Source organism: Panthera uncia, chromosome A2 (genome assembly GCF_023721935.1).
Source record: "Panthera uncia isolate 11264 chromosome A2, Puncia_PCG_1.0, whole genome shotgun sequence".
NCBI lineage: Eukaryota > Metazoa > Chordata > Mammalia > Carnivora > Felidae > Panthera > Panthera uncia.
The window spans coordinates 78,013,960-78,032,508 of NC_064816.1; the positions used below are offsets into that span (position 1 = coordinate 78,013,960).

Below are 18,549 nucleotides of genomic sequence, written 5' to 3' on the forward strand. Positions count from 1 at the left end.
CTTTCTAAAAGGAAGATCTGATTATTTCACTCCCATTTTCCATAATTTATACACACATTCGTCACCTACACTGTTGATAAAGTCAAAGCTCTTTAACATTACTCTACCTCAAACTCCCTCTGTACTCTTGGCTTTGCCTCCTTTTCCAGCCTCATCTTACTCCAATCCCCGCATTCACATTAAGCTGCAGCAACCATGCACTGCTATGCTTTCTTTGCTGCATGAGCCAAGCTGCTCTTTGCTGTTTCACTTTTGCTCAGCCTGTGCTCTTGGCATGGAATGCCCTTTCGCTTTGTCCTCAGGTGTTGTTATCCTCTTTGTTAGGCTTGAAGGCCTACTTTCGGTACTGCTTGCTTTATCAAGACATCACTGGCTCCCAGGGCTGGGTTCGTTGCAGCTCCTCTGCAACTCTACTCCTCTACTCCTCTGCTACTCTAATAAGTAGCCCTAATCACAGTGTTTCTGCCTCCTTCAGTAGCCTAAGGGGCCCAAAGCACAGGAGATGTGTCTTATTTTTTGTGGTAGTCATAGCACATAGCACAGATCTTGGCATGGTAAACACTCTATACATTTGTTTAATGAATGGAGTTGTGTGGAGTCACCTAGCAGGTAATGGACAACATGGCACAGAACTTGAGATTCCATCTTGGGTTGACATGTTCGTATGCTTAGTTAACATCACAAAAGTGAATATGGTCAGCCTAGAGAGAGAAAGAAGGCATGAGAAGATGATTTAGGAGTAAAACTTGGGGCGTTGCTGACTTTTAGAAGTAGACAGAGAAGAAATAGCAAAGAATCTCCAGAAAGAACAGTGGGAGAAGCAGGGTGAAAACAGAAAGGTCTGACTGTGTCATGCCTCATTAAGCAGCAACTCCAGAGTGACATCCACACCCTTGACTCCTCCTTGCTACCTCCCAGCATCATCATTATTGTCCTTTCTTTCAAATTTCTGTTTCATTCGGTGGATATTTTTAGTACCTACTACATTAAAGATGTATTTATTTTTATATATAAAGATATACAGGGAGTTTATATGCTATAAAATACAGGTGTTAGAGGGAATTTAAAATGAATCAAGTTTCAGTTCCTGTCCTCAGGGAGCTTCAGTTCTGCACTTGAATAACAGATCACAGTCTTGAAATATGGCTTTGTAATAGGAAAGTCAAAACAATGCCATCTGGATTGAATTTGTGAACATCAAAGTCTTTCCCAGTTTTGGAGTCTAATACTATACAGGGCTGATAATTTTATCCAGCTACATTTTACTATTGTTTTTCGCTTTGAGACATAGACTGGGGAGACAGGTTTACATTTAAGGAGCCATGTAACATCCTTTCAGAAAACTTTATTTCTAAGAAACTTGACTTATGAATATATTACACTCAGAAAGATTTGAGTGCATTGTGAACAAATTCAGAAACCATTTTGCAATAAGGATACTCAAACAGTTTTTGAGTTTATGTGCTCAAGTGTTTGGGGATTGAAACTTGAGTTCTTTTAAACACTGAGAATAGGATTCATCTGAAATTTTTTGGATATCCAAGCTCTGCCAGACAGGAAAATCCAGTAAATGGTTTGCCTCCATATCTTAAAGGAAAAATCAAATTCCTCTATGGTGCAGAAGACATACTTTATCTTGCTCTTCCTGGCCCCACATTTTCATCTTCTCTGTGGCTACCTCTCTAAGGTTGGGTGTAGAAACCAGTTTTCTATCCTCTCCTTGCCCAACTCATTTGCATTTTTTGCCAGAGACTTTCAACAGGTGTACAATCACTTTGATATTTGATTGGTACCATGAACATTTTTGAAGATAGATTTTGTTTATATTAAAGTACAATGCCGCTCGTTATGGTTATTCTCTCCATACCTCTGGGAAACTTGTACAGCATACTTTTGTTTTTAAACCAATCCATGTATATCTAAATCATACATTTTAGTTTGGAGTGTCTAGAAAAATCACTGGCAGCTTGAATGCAGTGGCGAGAATACAGTGCCCTTGTACTCATGCCATGTACTTGTACCTTTCCCTACAGCAGAACTACAGCTTTTACAACTGCATGATTTTGTTATTTTAATATCCTTGACTCTGGGAAATAGCTAGGAATACAATGTTAAACACTGATGATCCCACTGAAAATAAGCCTTTGCCATCCTTAGTGGTATTGGAGGTGGCCATACTGAACATGCAGAATTCTTTCCCAAACCATATCCCCTAGTCAAGTGACGATTTACCTCTTCCTGCAATGGCCTATTCCAATGGCCTATTTCCAGGACGGATGTGCCACAAATATTTAGAATGAGCTGACCTTGTCGGTGTCCCTAGGGAGACGCATCAACCATAATTAAATAAATAAAAACCATGCTGCTACTTACTCATACTAAAGCATTTTATAAGTAGTTACCCATATGGGAAGGAGTTCATTGCAATGAAAGCTTGCAAGTGATCTGGTCTTGTAAATGCCAAGATAGGGCTCAGGCTTGAAATCACTATTTGTTTTGCTGTCTCATTCATGTCATAGTGGAATTGTACCCTGGTACCCCAGTTTCAGCTCTTTGGGGGAGGGTTTCTTGAATCTTTGAGAGTGTTGCCCACAATACCCTCAACACTGAACTTCACGTTCAACATGTATGTAGCCTATATTTTACTTCAGGCCATCTCAAACTTACCATAAATTTGGTGAGGATCTGTTCAGCTGTTTTAATAATTCAGTAATAGAACCACAAAAACTTAATTATACATACACACACACACACATTTCTTTAAATCTATATGTGTAAATATGGAGTCACTTTTAATGAAGTCCAGTTGAGAACATTTACTATTCCTGTCTTTCAGAATGATTTTAGTGAGCTTAAAAATAGATCAGGATTTAATTACTTTCATGCATCTGAAGAGTCAGGAGCGTTTGACACTCTGACACTTAAGCTCAAATTTCCCGTCAGAGTTGAACTTGCAAGGGTTCAAATTTTAACGAAGTGTCACTGTGATCAAATGGGACTTGATTTCCAAAGAAAGGGAAGGGGAGAGAATAATGAAGCTTCAAACAAAACCATCACCTTCTATTTAATTTGACTTACAACCAATATCAAAGAATTGAAGAGACCAAGCCTTGCATGGTATTTTTGGAGCAGGGAGATAGATAGTAGAGAGATCATGGGGAAATAACAGAGCCTGTTAGACTTTTTAAAAAAATTTTTAAAAATGTTTATTTATTTTTGAGAGAGAGAGAGATTGAGAGACAAACAGAGCACTAGTGGGGAAGGGGCAGAGAGAGAGGGAGACACAGAATCTGAAGCATGCTCCAGGCTCCAAGCTGTCAGCACAGAGCCCCATGCGGGGCTCAAACCCATGAACTGTGAGATCATGACCTGAGCCAAAGTTGGATGCTTCACTGACTGAGTCATTCAGGCATCCCCTGTTAGACTTTGATAAGATTCTTCCCTCTGTTTTTATGCAGGATGAATCAATGAGATACATCTCTGAAGGCTGTTCTGGAGTCCTGTACCTCAATCTATCTAACACAATTATCACCAACAGGACCATGAGACTGCTGCCGAGGTAATGTTTGTGTTATAGGTGTTATACTGAAAATAGTGATGCTCCTCCAGGTTCTGGCTTGTTCCAGCACTCCCCACCATCTAACCATCTAGCACCCCACCATCATGGCACCACTAATCTAGTAACAGGACTGCTGCTTTCAAGTCCCCAACCTGGTGCTTATTCTCTCCCTCCTGGGCGGGCCCAGATTAAATAACTGGTCCTCTGCTTGGCCAACATTTCTGTGTCACTCTTATACCAATGTGCCCAGTAGCTTGAGTTAGGCTCTGCCAGTCTCTTTCTGGTCCTCCTTCCTGGGCAATGGAGCCTGGCTTCTAAATTCCAGTCCCATGTCTGGACTTCTTGACAACAGAACACCAGGGCCCTCCTTTCTTTGACCTTGAACACTGTGATCCCATATTCCCTGTTGCCATGCTCTGGTTACCTGTTGGGACTTCCACCACCTCCAGGAAATCTGATACGAGTTGTGTTTTGATCTATGGGCTGAATACAAATGTTGCATCTCCTCAGCTAGTGCTTCGTTGGAGGAGAAGGGACAGAAGACTACAAGACATCACCAAAAGTTGACAGGATATTCAAATTTTATGTCATTCAATTATTTATTTTCACCAAGGAAATACTACTCAGGAAGAGAAGATAATCATATTGGGAGAGATTCAAAACATTTTTTTCAAACTATTGCGAAAGAATAAATTATTTTTGAGAATATAACTTTTTGAGATTCTTTGAAAAATAACAGCAAAGCATTTGAAAAAGCTAGAGAAAATTCTAGGTGGTTATTTTCCTTATCTTCTGTCTCTGATCATTTTCTAGAAATGTGTAAGCCTAAAAAAAGTGGTAACATATTTTCTGTTTATCCCATTAATTGAGTTTCCACATTTTAGTCAAGTCTGTTTAGTCAAATCTATCAAATTTTTCCTTTGAAATTTCTTCTGATACTTTTAAACTTTTAAATAAAGGTTTTCTTCCTTCCAGGTGTTTGATGTCATTTATTATTTTTTTCTTGTATGATTTGTTTTTACTTAAATCTATAATCAATCTAGAATTTATTTTGGTAGATAAATGAGGCAACAATGTAATAGGGTTCAGCAAACTATGACTTGTGTGGTCCAAAGCCTGACTTAATGTAGTCCATGAGCTAAGAATATTTTTTACACTTTCAGAGTTGTTAAGGGGTGCCTGGGTGGCTCATTTGGTTAAGCTTCTGACTCTTGGTTTTAATTAAATTTTAATTTTAATTTCTCATTATATTTTCCAAATGGTCATTTTTGGACTTGGGTACAAGGTACAAGTGTCCTTTTAATGTTTTAATTTGTAAGATTTAATTGATTTCTTTCATTTGTAAGATTTAATATGAAATTACCTCTGAATAAGAATATAGGCAAAGCTTGTAAGATTTAATAAGTATTGTTCTCATTTTGTAAACTGTTGCACGTTTATTTTCATCTTTGACCCAATAATTATTTAGAAGAGAATTTTTGGTTCCAAGTAGTTGAAGTTTCTTTGATTAGGCTTCTGGTTTTAATTTCTAATTTTGTACACTGTGGTCAAGAAATGTGGGCTGAATTATTTCTACCTTTTGGAATTTATTGAGATTTCTTGGTGGACCAGTTTATATAATTAATTTTAGTAAATTAATTATATAATTATTGGATAATTTTAGTAAATCATCCATGAATGCTTAAAACAAGAGAGTTTTTTTTAGAGAACAAAATTTCTACGTGTGTGTATATATGTATGAATTCTTGATATTTCATAGTATAATAGTGATACATTGGTTGTCTTTTAGAATCAAGCTTATTTATTTTGATATTTTTATTTTATATATAAAGATTAATAAGTAGCAGGTTTCAATATAGATTATAGCATTTATTCACATAAAATTACATTCTTTATTCTGGTTGATGTTTCTTTGCCTCAGATTCTTTTTTATCTGCTATTAATATAGTCATCTTTATTTTCTTTTGCTTATGGTTTTTTGGAATAACTTTATGTATCCCTGTATTTTTAATCTTTATGTTGGTGTATTTTAGGTTTTCCTTTTATATGAAGCACATAGCTAACTTCTATTTTAAAATTTTTCATTCTGCCTTTTTAAGAGGATAGTTTACAAGTAATATTTCCTTTCAAAATTGAGTGTATGGTTTTATTTTTATGATCTTGCTTTGTTTTTGATTTTTTATGTTACTATACTGTATTCATTGTTTCTGCCTTTTGCTATATAAACTATATTGTTTACTTTTATAATCTTAATGTATTTCAGAGGTATGTGCACATTCTGTTCTGTATTCTAACTAGTGGCTATGTGTATGTTTTTTTTAAAAAAACATGTTTTTAATATGCATTTTTTCAGTTATCAAAGTTGTGACGGAACAATGACATTGGTTAGAGATCTAATACTCTTTCATTCTCCCTTGAACTTGATGCTTCTCTACTTCCACCCCCTTGTCCATAAACACATATTATTTGTGATTTTTGGTAATCATCTAACTTACTTTTAATATTGATTTTTCATGTTTGTGCTCAATATTGTGATGATATTTATGATTATGGAGTCCTACCTCTAAGTTTGTCATTCATTGATGGTCCATTTGTTCCACAATTTCCTTAATCTTTATTTCTGACTTTGATTCATCTCATGATGACTGGACATATAGTTTTAAAACCTCTTTATTGAGAAAGATAAACAAGTGTTAGATTTTTAGCCATTGCTTTCTGAAAATGACTTTCTTTTGTCTTGAAGGGTGAACAACAACCTCTCTTGGTGTATAGCTCTTGAATTATGTCCCTTACTTTATTCTTAACAACCTACAAATATTGCCACATAATCTTTGGTATTTCAGGTTAAAGAGAAGTGTAAAGCTAGCTTGATTTTTTTTTTTTTGTTCCTTTGTTGGAAACCTATTTTTCTGCCAATATGCTTGCAAGAATTTCCTTTTTACTGAGAAATTAAAAACATTATCCGAGGTTAATTCTTTCAATTAACTTTTCCTGGAACATAGTAAACCTTTTGAATATTAAAACTTAGATCTTTTCTCAGGCAAGGAAGGCATTTTCCTTTTTTTTTTTTTTTAAATTTTTTTTTTTTAACGTTTATTTATTTTTGAGACAGGAAGAGACAGAGCATGAACAGGGGAGGGTCAGAGAGAGGGAGACACAGAATATGAAGCAGGCTCCAGGCTCTGAACTGTCAGCACAGAGCCCGACACGGGGCTAGAACTCACGGACCGCAAGATCATGACCTGAGCCGAAGTTGGCCGCCTAACCAACTGAGCCACCCAGGCGCCCCGGCATTTTCCTTTTTAATGCTTCTATTCCATTTGTTCAGGTTTTGTCTTAAGAATCCTGTTGTATTCTCAGATAGAATTTTTATTCCTGTCCTTCAAAGCTGTCATCTTCTCTTTCATCATTTTTATCTCTGTATACATTTCCTCAGCATACTGCATTCTCCATATCAGTAGTTCTCAAAGTGTGTTCCAAGGATAGCTGGGTTCCAATAAATGTTTAATAACTAGTTTGGGTAGGGGTTAAGGGGATGTTCTGATTTATAAGATTTACTGATTTCTGTGATGTAAATACTACCACCATGATCAATTTTAAGCTACCAACATGATGTCACTGAATGTGGAGTTGGAAAGAAATGCTAATAGTTGGCTCTCATGGGCTGGTGCAAGCCAGCTCCAGTGATGCTACTGTGGAGGGTCCTGACCCTTTCAGGAATTCTAAAAGGTGCTCTAGTCCTGCAATATAGAATATCACTCAGCACTTTTCTTTAGGAATTCCATAGGGAGATGTATATGCATATGTATATATGTACATGTATGAGTGTGTGTGTGTATATATGTATATATATACAGAGAGAGATAACATATATGCTTGTGTGTGGTGTGTGTATATATATATATATATAGAGAGAGAGAGAGAGAGAGAGAGAGAACATGTATGCTTGTGTGTGTGTGTGTGTGTGTGTACAGAAAAAGAGAGAATATATTACAAAATCCATTAAATTCCTATGTGAAAAACAGAATTTATGAAGTAGATGATTTGGGATATCATACTTTGAGATAATTTTTTCTCTTAGGAAAATTAAGATAATACTACAACCGTGCATAGTTTTTTAGGAACACTTATTTTGCAAATGAAGCTATGCCTTTAGTGGGCCACAGATAAAAAAAATAGGTAGGACCCAAAATGAGAATTTTGTTTTGATTTTAACTGTAGTTCTTGTGACTGGGAGAACAATCACGTAAAATATACTTGATATTGATGATTTTTGTCATATGAAAAAAATGTACACTTTCTTATCTATGATAAAAATACATTTCATTATGATTCCCTATTTTTGTTCTGTTTTCCATTGTTTCAAATATGTTTGGGAATGCAAAAGTGTTCTTTAAACTATAAATAACCAGAGAAATGTTGTGTGCTGTTGTCATTCTCTCCCCAGTTGCCTTTAGTATTTCTTTCCAAAGAAATCATTTGCCAGAAGAAAAATATAATTTGTTTGCCCTTCTTGACAACATTGATTTGCCAGCTTTTTATTTGAATATTTTTCCTCACTTCTTTGGGGACCTGCTCCATTTTCTGAAGTTGAAAATGAGGGCTGCTCATAGCTCATGCCCATTCCAGGACATTTTTGCTTCTAAATATTTCCTGAATCGAACCCTTTCCATTTACTCCTATTGCCACCACCTAGGTGGCACTCTCAGCGCCTCATCTGGCCTTGCATCCCTACGGTTCACCCTTGGTCTCTCTTCCCTTCAATCTGTTTTTTTCTTACGCTGTAAGAGGCATCATCCTGAAATGATAGTCTTATCATGTCTTTGACATGCTGAAGGTCTAGACTCTTCCCTTACTGTCCTTTAACATTGATCAAACTTCTCCTGTATAGGTCCTTAACATTATGTGATGAAACCTATCTGCCCTGGTTTTCCAAGGGAAGCCCTTAACTCTGGTCATCTGGATTGCTGCAAGCTTCTCTTTCTCTATAGATGGAATTTCTTTCTCCTTCTCTCTGCTAAGCCATAGCCTTTATACCTCGAGTCATACCATCTACCACAATTCCACAATGATCTCTCCTTTCCCTGAATCCTAACAGTAACATTCATTCACTTTTTTTTTTTTTTTTTTTTACCATGCATTGATCAACTACTGTGTGCAGGACATTCTGGGCATATAGTAGTGAGTAAAGCTATTATGATCTTTGCTCTTTAATGGAGTGTCATGTGCTGTAGTGGCATGGTGTTTAATTATTTTTCACATAGTCCCTTCAAATGGCTTGGACATTTCTTTACACATAGGTGCTCTCAGGTTATATGGTCTTACCCATCAGAGTGGGGCAGAAAGAGTAAGCTGTTTCCTTGACTGTACATCCTCAAGGTCTAGTCTATGAATAAGGTCAAAACACTGCATTTGGATTTCTGCAGGGATCCTATTATGCAAAACTGCCTCTGTGAAACTAAAGAGCCCAGCACTAAATCAAAAGAGACTACCTGCAAATCTCCTTTACAAACTAGGCCTTGTCTTGGTGATTTTTTCAGAGAAATCATTGTTGAAATACAGAATTCTACATTCCTTCCAACAGTAATGCCCTCAGGTATTGGTGATCTAATAAAGAAGACCTCGATTCTTTAATGGAAAAAAGCCAACAGAAAAAATGTGATCTCTGTAGTTTCTGTAAGAATTGTGATTTTTAAAAAATTTTTTAAATATTTTAAATGTTTTATTTATTTTTGAGAGAGAGAGAAGGAGACAGAGGATCCAAAGCAGGCTCCACGCTGTGAGCACAGAACCAGATGTGGGGCTCAAACCCACGAACCGTGAGATCATGACCTGAGCTGAAATCAAGAGTCGGCCACTTAGCTGACTGAGCCACCCACGCACCCCAAGAATTGTTATTTCTTAAAGATTATAGTAGCAGTAGAAAAATAAATCACAAAGAGAACCTCTCCCCCCATTAGAAACAGTTAGTTATCAAATAATTAGGAAAAGATAAACACAGGCTGCAAACACAGCTTCAAAGTGGAATTAGAAATACCAAGTTGTCTCTGGGTTGAGAACATGATGAGCCAGATCTCACTCACGTAAGGGATGTATTTCTTTGCCAAAATTCAGAATAAAAAGTTGCAGTATTGCATAAAATTTGCCAAGTGATTTCACTGTCAACTGATTGTTTTCCCATTCCCAGAAGCTCTGAGTCTGCAGCACTGTAAATCCCTGGAAAGGCCACAGGGCCACTCAAGATTCCTCCTATGCTAGGTTTTCAAACTGATGGTTCCCATGAGGTTCCACTTTGAGGGCAGCCACCTAGAGACTCAGTCTGGGAGTCATTTAGTCCAATGAACAACTTCTTTTGCCAAATCTGAGGTTCTTAACATGGGGTCAGTGGATCCCCCAAGGAACAAGGATGGAATTCAGAGGTTCCATAAGTTTTGATGGGGGAAAAATCATCCCCGTCTTTGCTAAGCTCTAGCTGAAATGTAAGTGAAAAATCAGAATAGCACTAGCAGTTCCTGGGACTCTTTTACCCATAAAAATCTGAAATATTTTCTTACTATAGTTGTCATAGTTATCTCAAAGTATCACTGACATTCATCGCCCACTCAAAACCATGGGTAGTTATTAGCCCTGCCACTAGATTTGTTATTTAATATTAACATATGATATCATATGTTACATAACAAATATATATATATATATATATATATATATATATATAATATAAACATGTTAAAAATAAAGAAGCACACATATTATTATTCTACTCATTTGATCCTTAAAAATTTTTGATAATAATATCTTTCAATATAATTAGCTGCTTTTGTAATTTTAAGTATTTTATTCTACGTATTAAAAACATTATGCTGATAAAGGGTCCATAGACCCAGAGGTATCTGTTACACACAAAAAAGTTAAGAACTCCTCAGTCAATTCCTACTTACAGTATTTGTTAACTGATCACAAGGAGTTAAAAAAATCAAACAACAGCTTTGGACTAGATTTGAATATATTTGAATATGCATGATTTTGTCAGTAACAGTTACACTATTATAATTAAAGACAGATTAATTGACATAGGGGTTAAAAATGGGTTAAGAACAGTCTGAAAATGTGCAACACATGAAGGGAATAAAAACTACGTCAAAGGCTATCAATCTCACTGGAGTTCAAACGGATTAAATAGGGCTTTAAACCTTGACCAAACTGAGGGTGTAGATGTCATAGGAAATTCCCCCAAACCCTTGGAATCAGTTGTGTGCACCACCTTGTCAGATGAGTACCCATTCCATTACATGAAAGAAGACCCAACAAACTTCATAAGAACAATTAATATGTTATCATTTGAATTAGTAATAACAATAATACATATTTTTATTTTATTTTTGAAATTTATTTTATTTTTTAAGTTTATTTATTTATTTTGAGATAGAGAGAGAGAGAGCACAAGTAGGGTAGGGGCAGAGAGAGGAGACAGAATTCCAAGCAGACTCCACACTGTCAGCACAGAGCCTGACACAGGGCTCGAACTCATGAACCATGAGCTGAGATCAAGAGTCAGACGCTTAATCGACTGAGCCACCCAGGCACCCCATATATTTTAAAGCTTCTACCTCCTGATTTTAATCATCAAAAGTCATCCTTAATATATACTCTTACATCTATGTTCTCATAGAATTGTCATACTTCTAAGAGGAAATAGCAGATAGAATTACATCCATGTTACAGATGAGAAAACTGAGGTTCAGGAAAGCTGGACACAGTTGGTCAGGGTTTAGAAAGAAAAGACATCATATTATAATCTCCACTTAACAGATGCAGAAACAATCTCTGAGAGGTTAGGGAAGTTGCAATAAGTGTCAGAGCTGAAATTTGAAACCAGTTTGGTCCGATTCCAAAACTTTGTGTGTTTTCCATTGTGTTGTGCTGTGTGCCTCAGGCTCCCTCCTCCAAATTAGAGAGCTTAAGTGTTGTTAGAAATGACAATCCTCCCTGCACCCTCCACACACCCCAAGAAAGCTGTTCTTGAATCACAAGGGTACCCTTCCAGGGAGAGGAAGATCAAGCATTTTCAAAACTTTGGCATACATCTTCGTTAACTCAAGGGCCCCAGGAGAGGGGACGTGTCCTTGGGATGTTAGTACTGCTTTCTGCTCCATGGCCCTGCCCACAGCCACTGGGGAATCCAGATGGCGTCCCTCTTTGTTCTGTTGAATCTCATGGACACAGCCATTGCCAGAGGGGAATGTGTGTTCTGCATCAAATAAATCACTATGCAATGGGAATCCTTATATCATATAGATGAGTTTTTCAAACTTTAGTAATCAATCTGATTGTCAATGCTCACATATCTTATTTCCCAATTTTATGTGAAGGTAAATTTCACTTGTCATTTGTGGGCTTTTGAGGGACAGAGAGGCATCTTCTTCCACTTTTTTGTTCTTGTTTTCCAACTTGGTGTTAAACTGGTGCGGATCACAAACCAAGAGCATGTTGTTAATTCCATTACAAGACTCGGCAACAGTGGGAGTTCTTGCACTTTTAAAAAATGCCAGGCTTAGGAAGGCTTGGAAAATTGTCCACAGAAGGTCCTCAAACTGTAAGCCCTTGCCGGGTAGTACAGGCTCATCTTAATTACCCTCTTTTTTTTTTTTTTTCTGGAAGCGATCATTTTGGTCATGGTGGTAATGCCACATTTAATCTGTTTGAACTCCAGTGAGACAGATAGCCTCTGATGTAGTGTTTATTCCCCTCATGTGTTGCCCAACTCATTTGCAGACTGTTCTTTTTAACCCATTTTTAAGCTCTATCAATTAGTCTTTCTTTAACTATAAATATGAAACTGTTACTTATGAAATCATGCATATTCAAATGTCTATTTCAAATCGTTTGCTAATCATGTCCATTTTAAGAGCCTCTTATGTTTAACTTTGCCTCCTTTCTGCCCCCAGTCCTCACTGTCATTAATCACCATTTAAATGTTTACAAAGGGTTTGTCCTTCTAGACATTTTGCACATTGTTTTGGTGCTCCAAAGATAAAACCTAAATGCAACAATAATGCAAACTCTGTAACTTTGGTTTTGAACACAAACTAACATCCAAACAATATGAATGCACAAATCTCCCCCACCCCCAAAGCTTTATCCCAACTAGCTTTCTTAAAAATCGAGGCAAATCTTTATTTTCATCTAAAATGTAATTATGCATTATCTGACATACTACTACAATCTCCTTTACATAACAGGAAGAGAATTAACAATGAAGTCCAACTGTTGAATATCTGCAAGGAGAAAAGATTAATTTAGAGTTTTACTTCTCTTTGTCATAGTGGCTTAAGAAAGATGTGGAAAACGACTCAAGTTTAATCCCCTTCCTTCCTCTCTTTTCTCGTCCTGTCTTTTCAGGCACTTCCACAACTTACAGAATCTCAGCTTGGCTTACTGCAAAAAGTTCACAGACAAAGGATTACGGTACCTGAATTTAGGGGATGGATGCCACAAGCTCATCTATTTGGACCTTTCCGGCTGCACCCAGGTTTGTCTTTCAATCTTCTCTTTCCTGCAGCGGGCAAGGAAGTCCTCCGGAGGACGGGCTACATCCAGCCCTCATGTTATACTAATGCTGTGCACGGACTGCAGCACACTTTTCAGAGGTTTTGAATTACACAGCCACAGCTGCTTAAATTTTCCCCAGGATCGCTACTATAGGCTCTTGGCTTCCTTCCACTGGAATGTCACATCCACACACAGGCCGAGCTCAGGGGATGATGAAACAGACCATTTCTGTGTAGATACTTCAAGCACAATTATAATACCAGAGTTCCAAATGTTGAAAACTGTAGAATTGCTACCAGATACAAACACAGGAGAAGCCTTTTTGGGGGAGGATTGGCAAAGAACTTCCTGGAAAGTCAATTAGCTCCCACACGGGCTTTCAAAAAATAAATGGGTATTGGGTCAAATGCTGCGAGTTCTAAATGTAAGAAAGGAAATACAACAAAGGTTGTAATTTCTAAAACTGCATTGTATCCTTGGGCTAAATAACATGGAGATTTGAGATGTACATAGGGAAATACTTTAGTTTGAGGGAACAATGTAAAGGAAAATTGGGTAGAAAATCGGTGGAGTTGAGGAGGGAAGGTCATGGCACTTTGCAAACAGTTACTGCCTCACTGGTAGTTTCTTCTTGATTTTAGCAGATTTAAGTCATTATTCTTTTAACTTCTTTTCTTTCACCTCTCTAGGTATTTTGTTAATGTATGTTTCTCCTTCTACAGAAATAATACAATTGCACAGATGAGAACTGGCTGAAACCTTGATAGTTACTGTTTATTGAGTTGTTAGTATATGCCGGGCACCATATTGAGTGCCTCACATAGACCAGATTCACTACAAATGCTGTGTAGTTGGTATTTATTGTGCCCATTTAGGAATGCAGAGGCTAGGCTCCCAAGGTTGCCCAGCTGGTGAAAGCACAGGGTACTGGGGCAGTTGTAAGCACCTGTTGGTACCTACATAGGCAGGCAGAGTCCCCTGGAGGGCATTTAGGCATACAATGGGCTTCTCCTCCAAGTGCTTAAATGGATAGAACTTAGTCACCATCACTGGCATCCCATGGTGCCCTGGTACACTAGGCAGTAGGGAGGATGTGGGGGCAAGGAGGGGAGGGCTGTGAGCTAGAGTTGAAACATCTAGAATTTACATTTATTTCTGACCTACTGGTGTGTAGCTTACTAAACATCAACAAGAGACGGACTTACCATTCTCTCCAGCTTCCCTCGACTTCAGACCGGCTTCTTCCTGACTCTAGGTCCCTGATCTCCCTTTTCTTAGAGCATTTCTTTTAGAAAACTTGAAACTGGTCATTCTTTCTTTGCTCTCCTTGAGATAGATAGAAACTTCTTTAAAAGCTTCTTGCCAGTGTTACAACCCAGGAACGCCTCCCTCAAGGACCTGGGAGCCATCCTTTGATACATAATCATTAAGGGTAGTAGCACGTGTATCTTCCAGTCTCTCTGGGAGGGTAGGTGTCTACTTTCGATATGGGTGTACGCATCCTATTGATTGCGCTCCCCTCTAAAGATACATCCTCCACTATTTTCCACCAGCTAACCAAGTCCTTAAAAACCCTCCCCACAGTGTGACTTACCTGCTTCTTCTCAGTTTCCACAAGGTAATGGCGACAACATACAGTTTGTACACAAACACATGAACACACATGCACATGTCCCTAAGGATAAATATTCTCAGACACAGTAAAGTCAAAATGAAAGGTTCCCAATCAATGTGCCTCTACTCTAGCCAGATATACATGCAGAACTCACAGATACAGTTTATCTACTTTTAAATTTTGAGCCAATATTTTAAATTCTGGAGTTTTCATAAAGAAATCTAGACTCCAAGCTTCTCTTAAAAAACTGGAAAAACTAACGAAATTGGGCCTACATCACCATATGGCAACAAAGGGCTGGAACTGAGTCAGCCTCGTCCCCTTGAAATGGCGTGTGCTGGCTTCTCCTCCACTCGGTAACGTCCACACACGCACACCTACCAATTAACTGCATGGCCTGCCTGTCCTCGGTGGGTATTTAAGTTTGGTCTGAATGTATAAAGAATAGATACTTTTCCCCGACTGGCCCTTAATTTGTACATCTCAATCCACAGTGAAGTTAGTATTTCACAGTGCTATGCAAAGCAACGTTAATTTCTTTTGTTCATCTGTCTTTCGCTTTCATTTGTTTATTTTATAATGCAACGGAGATTTAACTCCAGGTGTCAGACACTGTTTCAGTCACTGGAAATTGTGCCATTTGAAACCAAACCCCTTCAGGTTCACTGAGAGTAAGAAATGGGCTCATTAGTAAGCACAGATCTCCTATGAGCAGATAGAGCTCCTGCTCTAGCTTCAGAAAGAATGAGGAAAGCTTGGATGTTACTGCTTCCGAGGGATGTGTTAAATTCTGTGGGGAGGTTCTGTCTGCCTCCCCAGCTCTGGGTGTGAGGACAGTTTCACTCTCCCAGGCCTACTTGTATTGACTGGGTGGCACAAAAATGGTTTCAAAGCAGGAAAATCGATGATTCACAGATTTCCCAGGTTCTCTGCTTGGAAACTAAAATCTATTTTCTTTTTACAAGAATTTTGCACTATGAAGTCATATGTTAGTATATCTGCCAAAGAAAAAAGGTCCTAATAAAACAAAAGACTTGAGAATAGAAGCTCACACCTACCTGCTTTTCGCTGGTGTTATCTGTGCCTGCTGCATGCTGGACACGCATGATGAATAAAACAGCATCCCTGTCTTTAAGGAGCTCTGGGTTAACGTAAGTGAAGTCTGTTAAGGGCTAAACTTTAATGCAGTCGTGGCTGCCCCCCAAAAAGGAAAGATGGATTTATACAATACTGTGGAAGTATTTTAACCATAGTTGTTGGAAAAAATACATAAATGGATAATGGAGAACTGCAAAGAAAAGTGAAAATCGATTACACATGTTTTAGAAATACTCTGAATGCTTTTGGGATTGGATAAACACTATAGGTGCAGTAAGTAATGCGACTGATTTCCTAACAAATACCAGCACTTGCATATACACTTGTGTGTCCTCATCTTTAATGTGACTGAGGGGACGCCTCTGTTCAGTTTCTTCTCGAAAAATCTCTGCTCACTTGGCCCTAAATCAGGATAAAGCTGTTCCAGTGAGCTCTTACACCATACATTGCAACTTTCTAACAATATACTTGTCACTTTGAATTTTATTTTTTCACTTTTTAAAAACCTTTGCTTTTTTTTCTTTTTACATGTTAAACACAAAAATATGAGAAATGAGCAAAAATTGAAATTATCTGAAAATTCGCCACCCAGAAATAATAAGGGTAAGGCTTTCTGGTCTTTTTCTATGCACAGCTATACTTCTTTTAAACTAAAGTGGATTAGATAGTACACATATCTTTTAATATTCCATAAATATTTTATTTAACTATATATTATATTATACTATATTGTGTTATATTTATAACCTACCATTTTTAAAAAGTTTTTTTAACGTTTATTTATTTTTGAGACAGAGAGAGACAGAGCATGAATGGGGGAGGGTCAGAGAGAGAGGGAGACACAGAATCCGAAACAGTCTTCAGGCTCTGAGCTGTCAGCACAGAGCCTGACGCAGGGCTCGAACTCAGGGACCACAAGATCATGACCCGAGCCGAAGTCGGACACTCAACCAGCCACCCAGGCGCCCCTATAACCTACCATTTTTTGCTATCATCAGTAACCTGTGAGGAAAATTCTCATAGCCATATATTTCCATAAGTCTATGCAATGTTTTGGTATGAATTTTTAGAAGTGAAACGGTCAGAGCATATAGTTATTTTTAAGGCCATCTATGCTCTACAAAGGTTGCCAATGTATGAATTGCCAAATGTAAAATAATGTTTGATATCTTCATAAGAGTATTATCTAAAAAAAAACTTTAGCCAATTTGACATCAAATATGATATTTTATATTTTTAATTTGTATTTCTCTGATCACTTGTAAGGTTAAATCATACACAGGCACTTAATAAATATTTGTTGAATAACAAGGATTCTTTTTTTTTTTTTTTTAAGTGTTTACTTTTGAGAGAGACAGAGAAAGAATGCATGTGGGTTAGGGGCAGAGAGAGAGGGAGATACAGAATCTGAAGCAGGCTCCAGGCTCTGTGCTGTCAGCACATAGCCCAACGCGGAGCTTGAACTCATGAGCTGTGAGATCATGATCTGAGCTGAAGTCGGTCGCTCAACCGACTGAGCCACCCAGGCGCTCCTAATAACAAGGATTCTTAGTCCAACCAGCTGCCATTGTTAAAATATTTTTCAAATTAATTAAAAGTTTTCTTTCAGAGCCTGAGTGCAACATATTCTTTATAGTATTTTCAGAAGAAGAAGAACAAGAAAACCAATCTACATTCATTTAACAAAAAATTCTGGTCGAATCAGTTGAACAAATTTAATACGTCTGCTTCTATATTTACTATTTACTCAGTTATAATATAAAATTTAAGTTTATGCCATAAAACAACTTTTTAGGGGTACCTGGGTGGTGGCTCAGTCAGTTAGGCGTCTGACCTTGGCTCAGGTCATGATCTCACGGTTTGTGAGTTCAAGCCCCACGCCGGGCTCTCTCCTGTCAGCACAGAGCCTGCTCCAGCTTCTGGGTCTCACTCTCTCTCTGCCCCTCCTCCTCTCACACTCTGTCTCTGTGTCTGTCTCTCTCTCTATCTCAAAAATAAAATAAACATAAGGGCGCCTGGGTGGCTCAGTAAGCTGAGTGTCCGATTTTGGCTCAGGTCATGATCTCACGGGGTATGGGTTCAAGCCCCGCGTTGGGCTCTGTGCTGACAGCTTAGAGCCTGGAGCCTGCTTCCGATTCTGAGTCTCCCTCTCTCTCTCTGCCCTCTCCCATTCATGCTGTCTCTCAAAAATAAACATTAAAAAAATTTTTTTTAATAAAATAAAATAAACATTAAAAAACAAAACCAAAACCCCCCAAGTACCACAATATTTTTAAAACTATGTTTAAACACAATTTGGGGAGACTTTTTAGAGACAAAATAGTTTTATTGTGTAAAGAAAAGTACCCTTTCCTATGCTCCTTTATTATCTATGGTCAGGGAGACAACTGGTGGCAACGAATGGGTCCATCTTGTGCTCTGCTCTAAAGAATGGTGTGTGACCTAACTCACAGCAGACATTTATCAGATGTTTATTGAATATTTGGATTGATGTTTAGTTAGATAAATGAAACTGATGAGCTATTGCATGAAACATTGGTAGTTTTCCTCTGCACCTGGTACTTTGCTTCAGGAACCACTCCTCTTCTTTCCCTGTGACTTTGCAGAGCTGTGTCACTCTTGACACCTTGAGAGCAATACATGGTAGTCATTGGGAGCATGGGTTCCGGAGCACTTGCTTTTTAATCCTGAATTTATCATTTACTAGTTATGGGACTGTGGCAGG

General features: G+C 37.9%; 2 protein-coding genes across 3 annotated transcripts in view; one reads left to right on the top strand and one right to left on the bottom strand.

The window, feature by feature from the left end:
- The window catches only part of LRRC17 (leucine rich repeat containing 17), a 31,436-nt gene extending 18,319 nt beyond the window's left edge, over positions 1 to 13,117 (bottom strand). Inside the window, exon 1 of the mRNA XM_049642862.1 lies at positions 13,032 to 13,117. The gene's annotated coding sequence lies outside the window, so the exon portion shown is untranslated. The remainder of the gene's footprint in view (positions 1 to 13,031) is intronic.
- Positions 1 to 18,549, top strand: part of FBXL13 (F-box and leucine rich repeat protein 13) — a 210,268-nt gene that overhangs the window by 116,801 nt on the left and 74,918 nt on the right. For both annotated transcript variants that reach the window (XM_049642850.1, XM_049642851.1), the window contains 2 exons: positions 3,459 to 3,559; positions 12,962 to 13,091. In XM_049642850.1, coding sequence (XP_049498807.1) covers positions 3,459 to 3,559; positions 12,962 to 13,091 — 231 coding nt within the window. The remainder of the gene's footprint in view (positions 1 to 3,458; positions 3,560 to 12,961; positions 13,092 to 18,549) is intronic.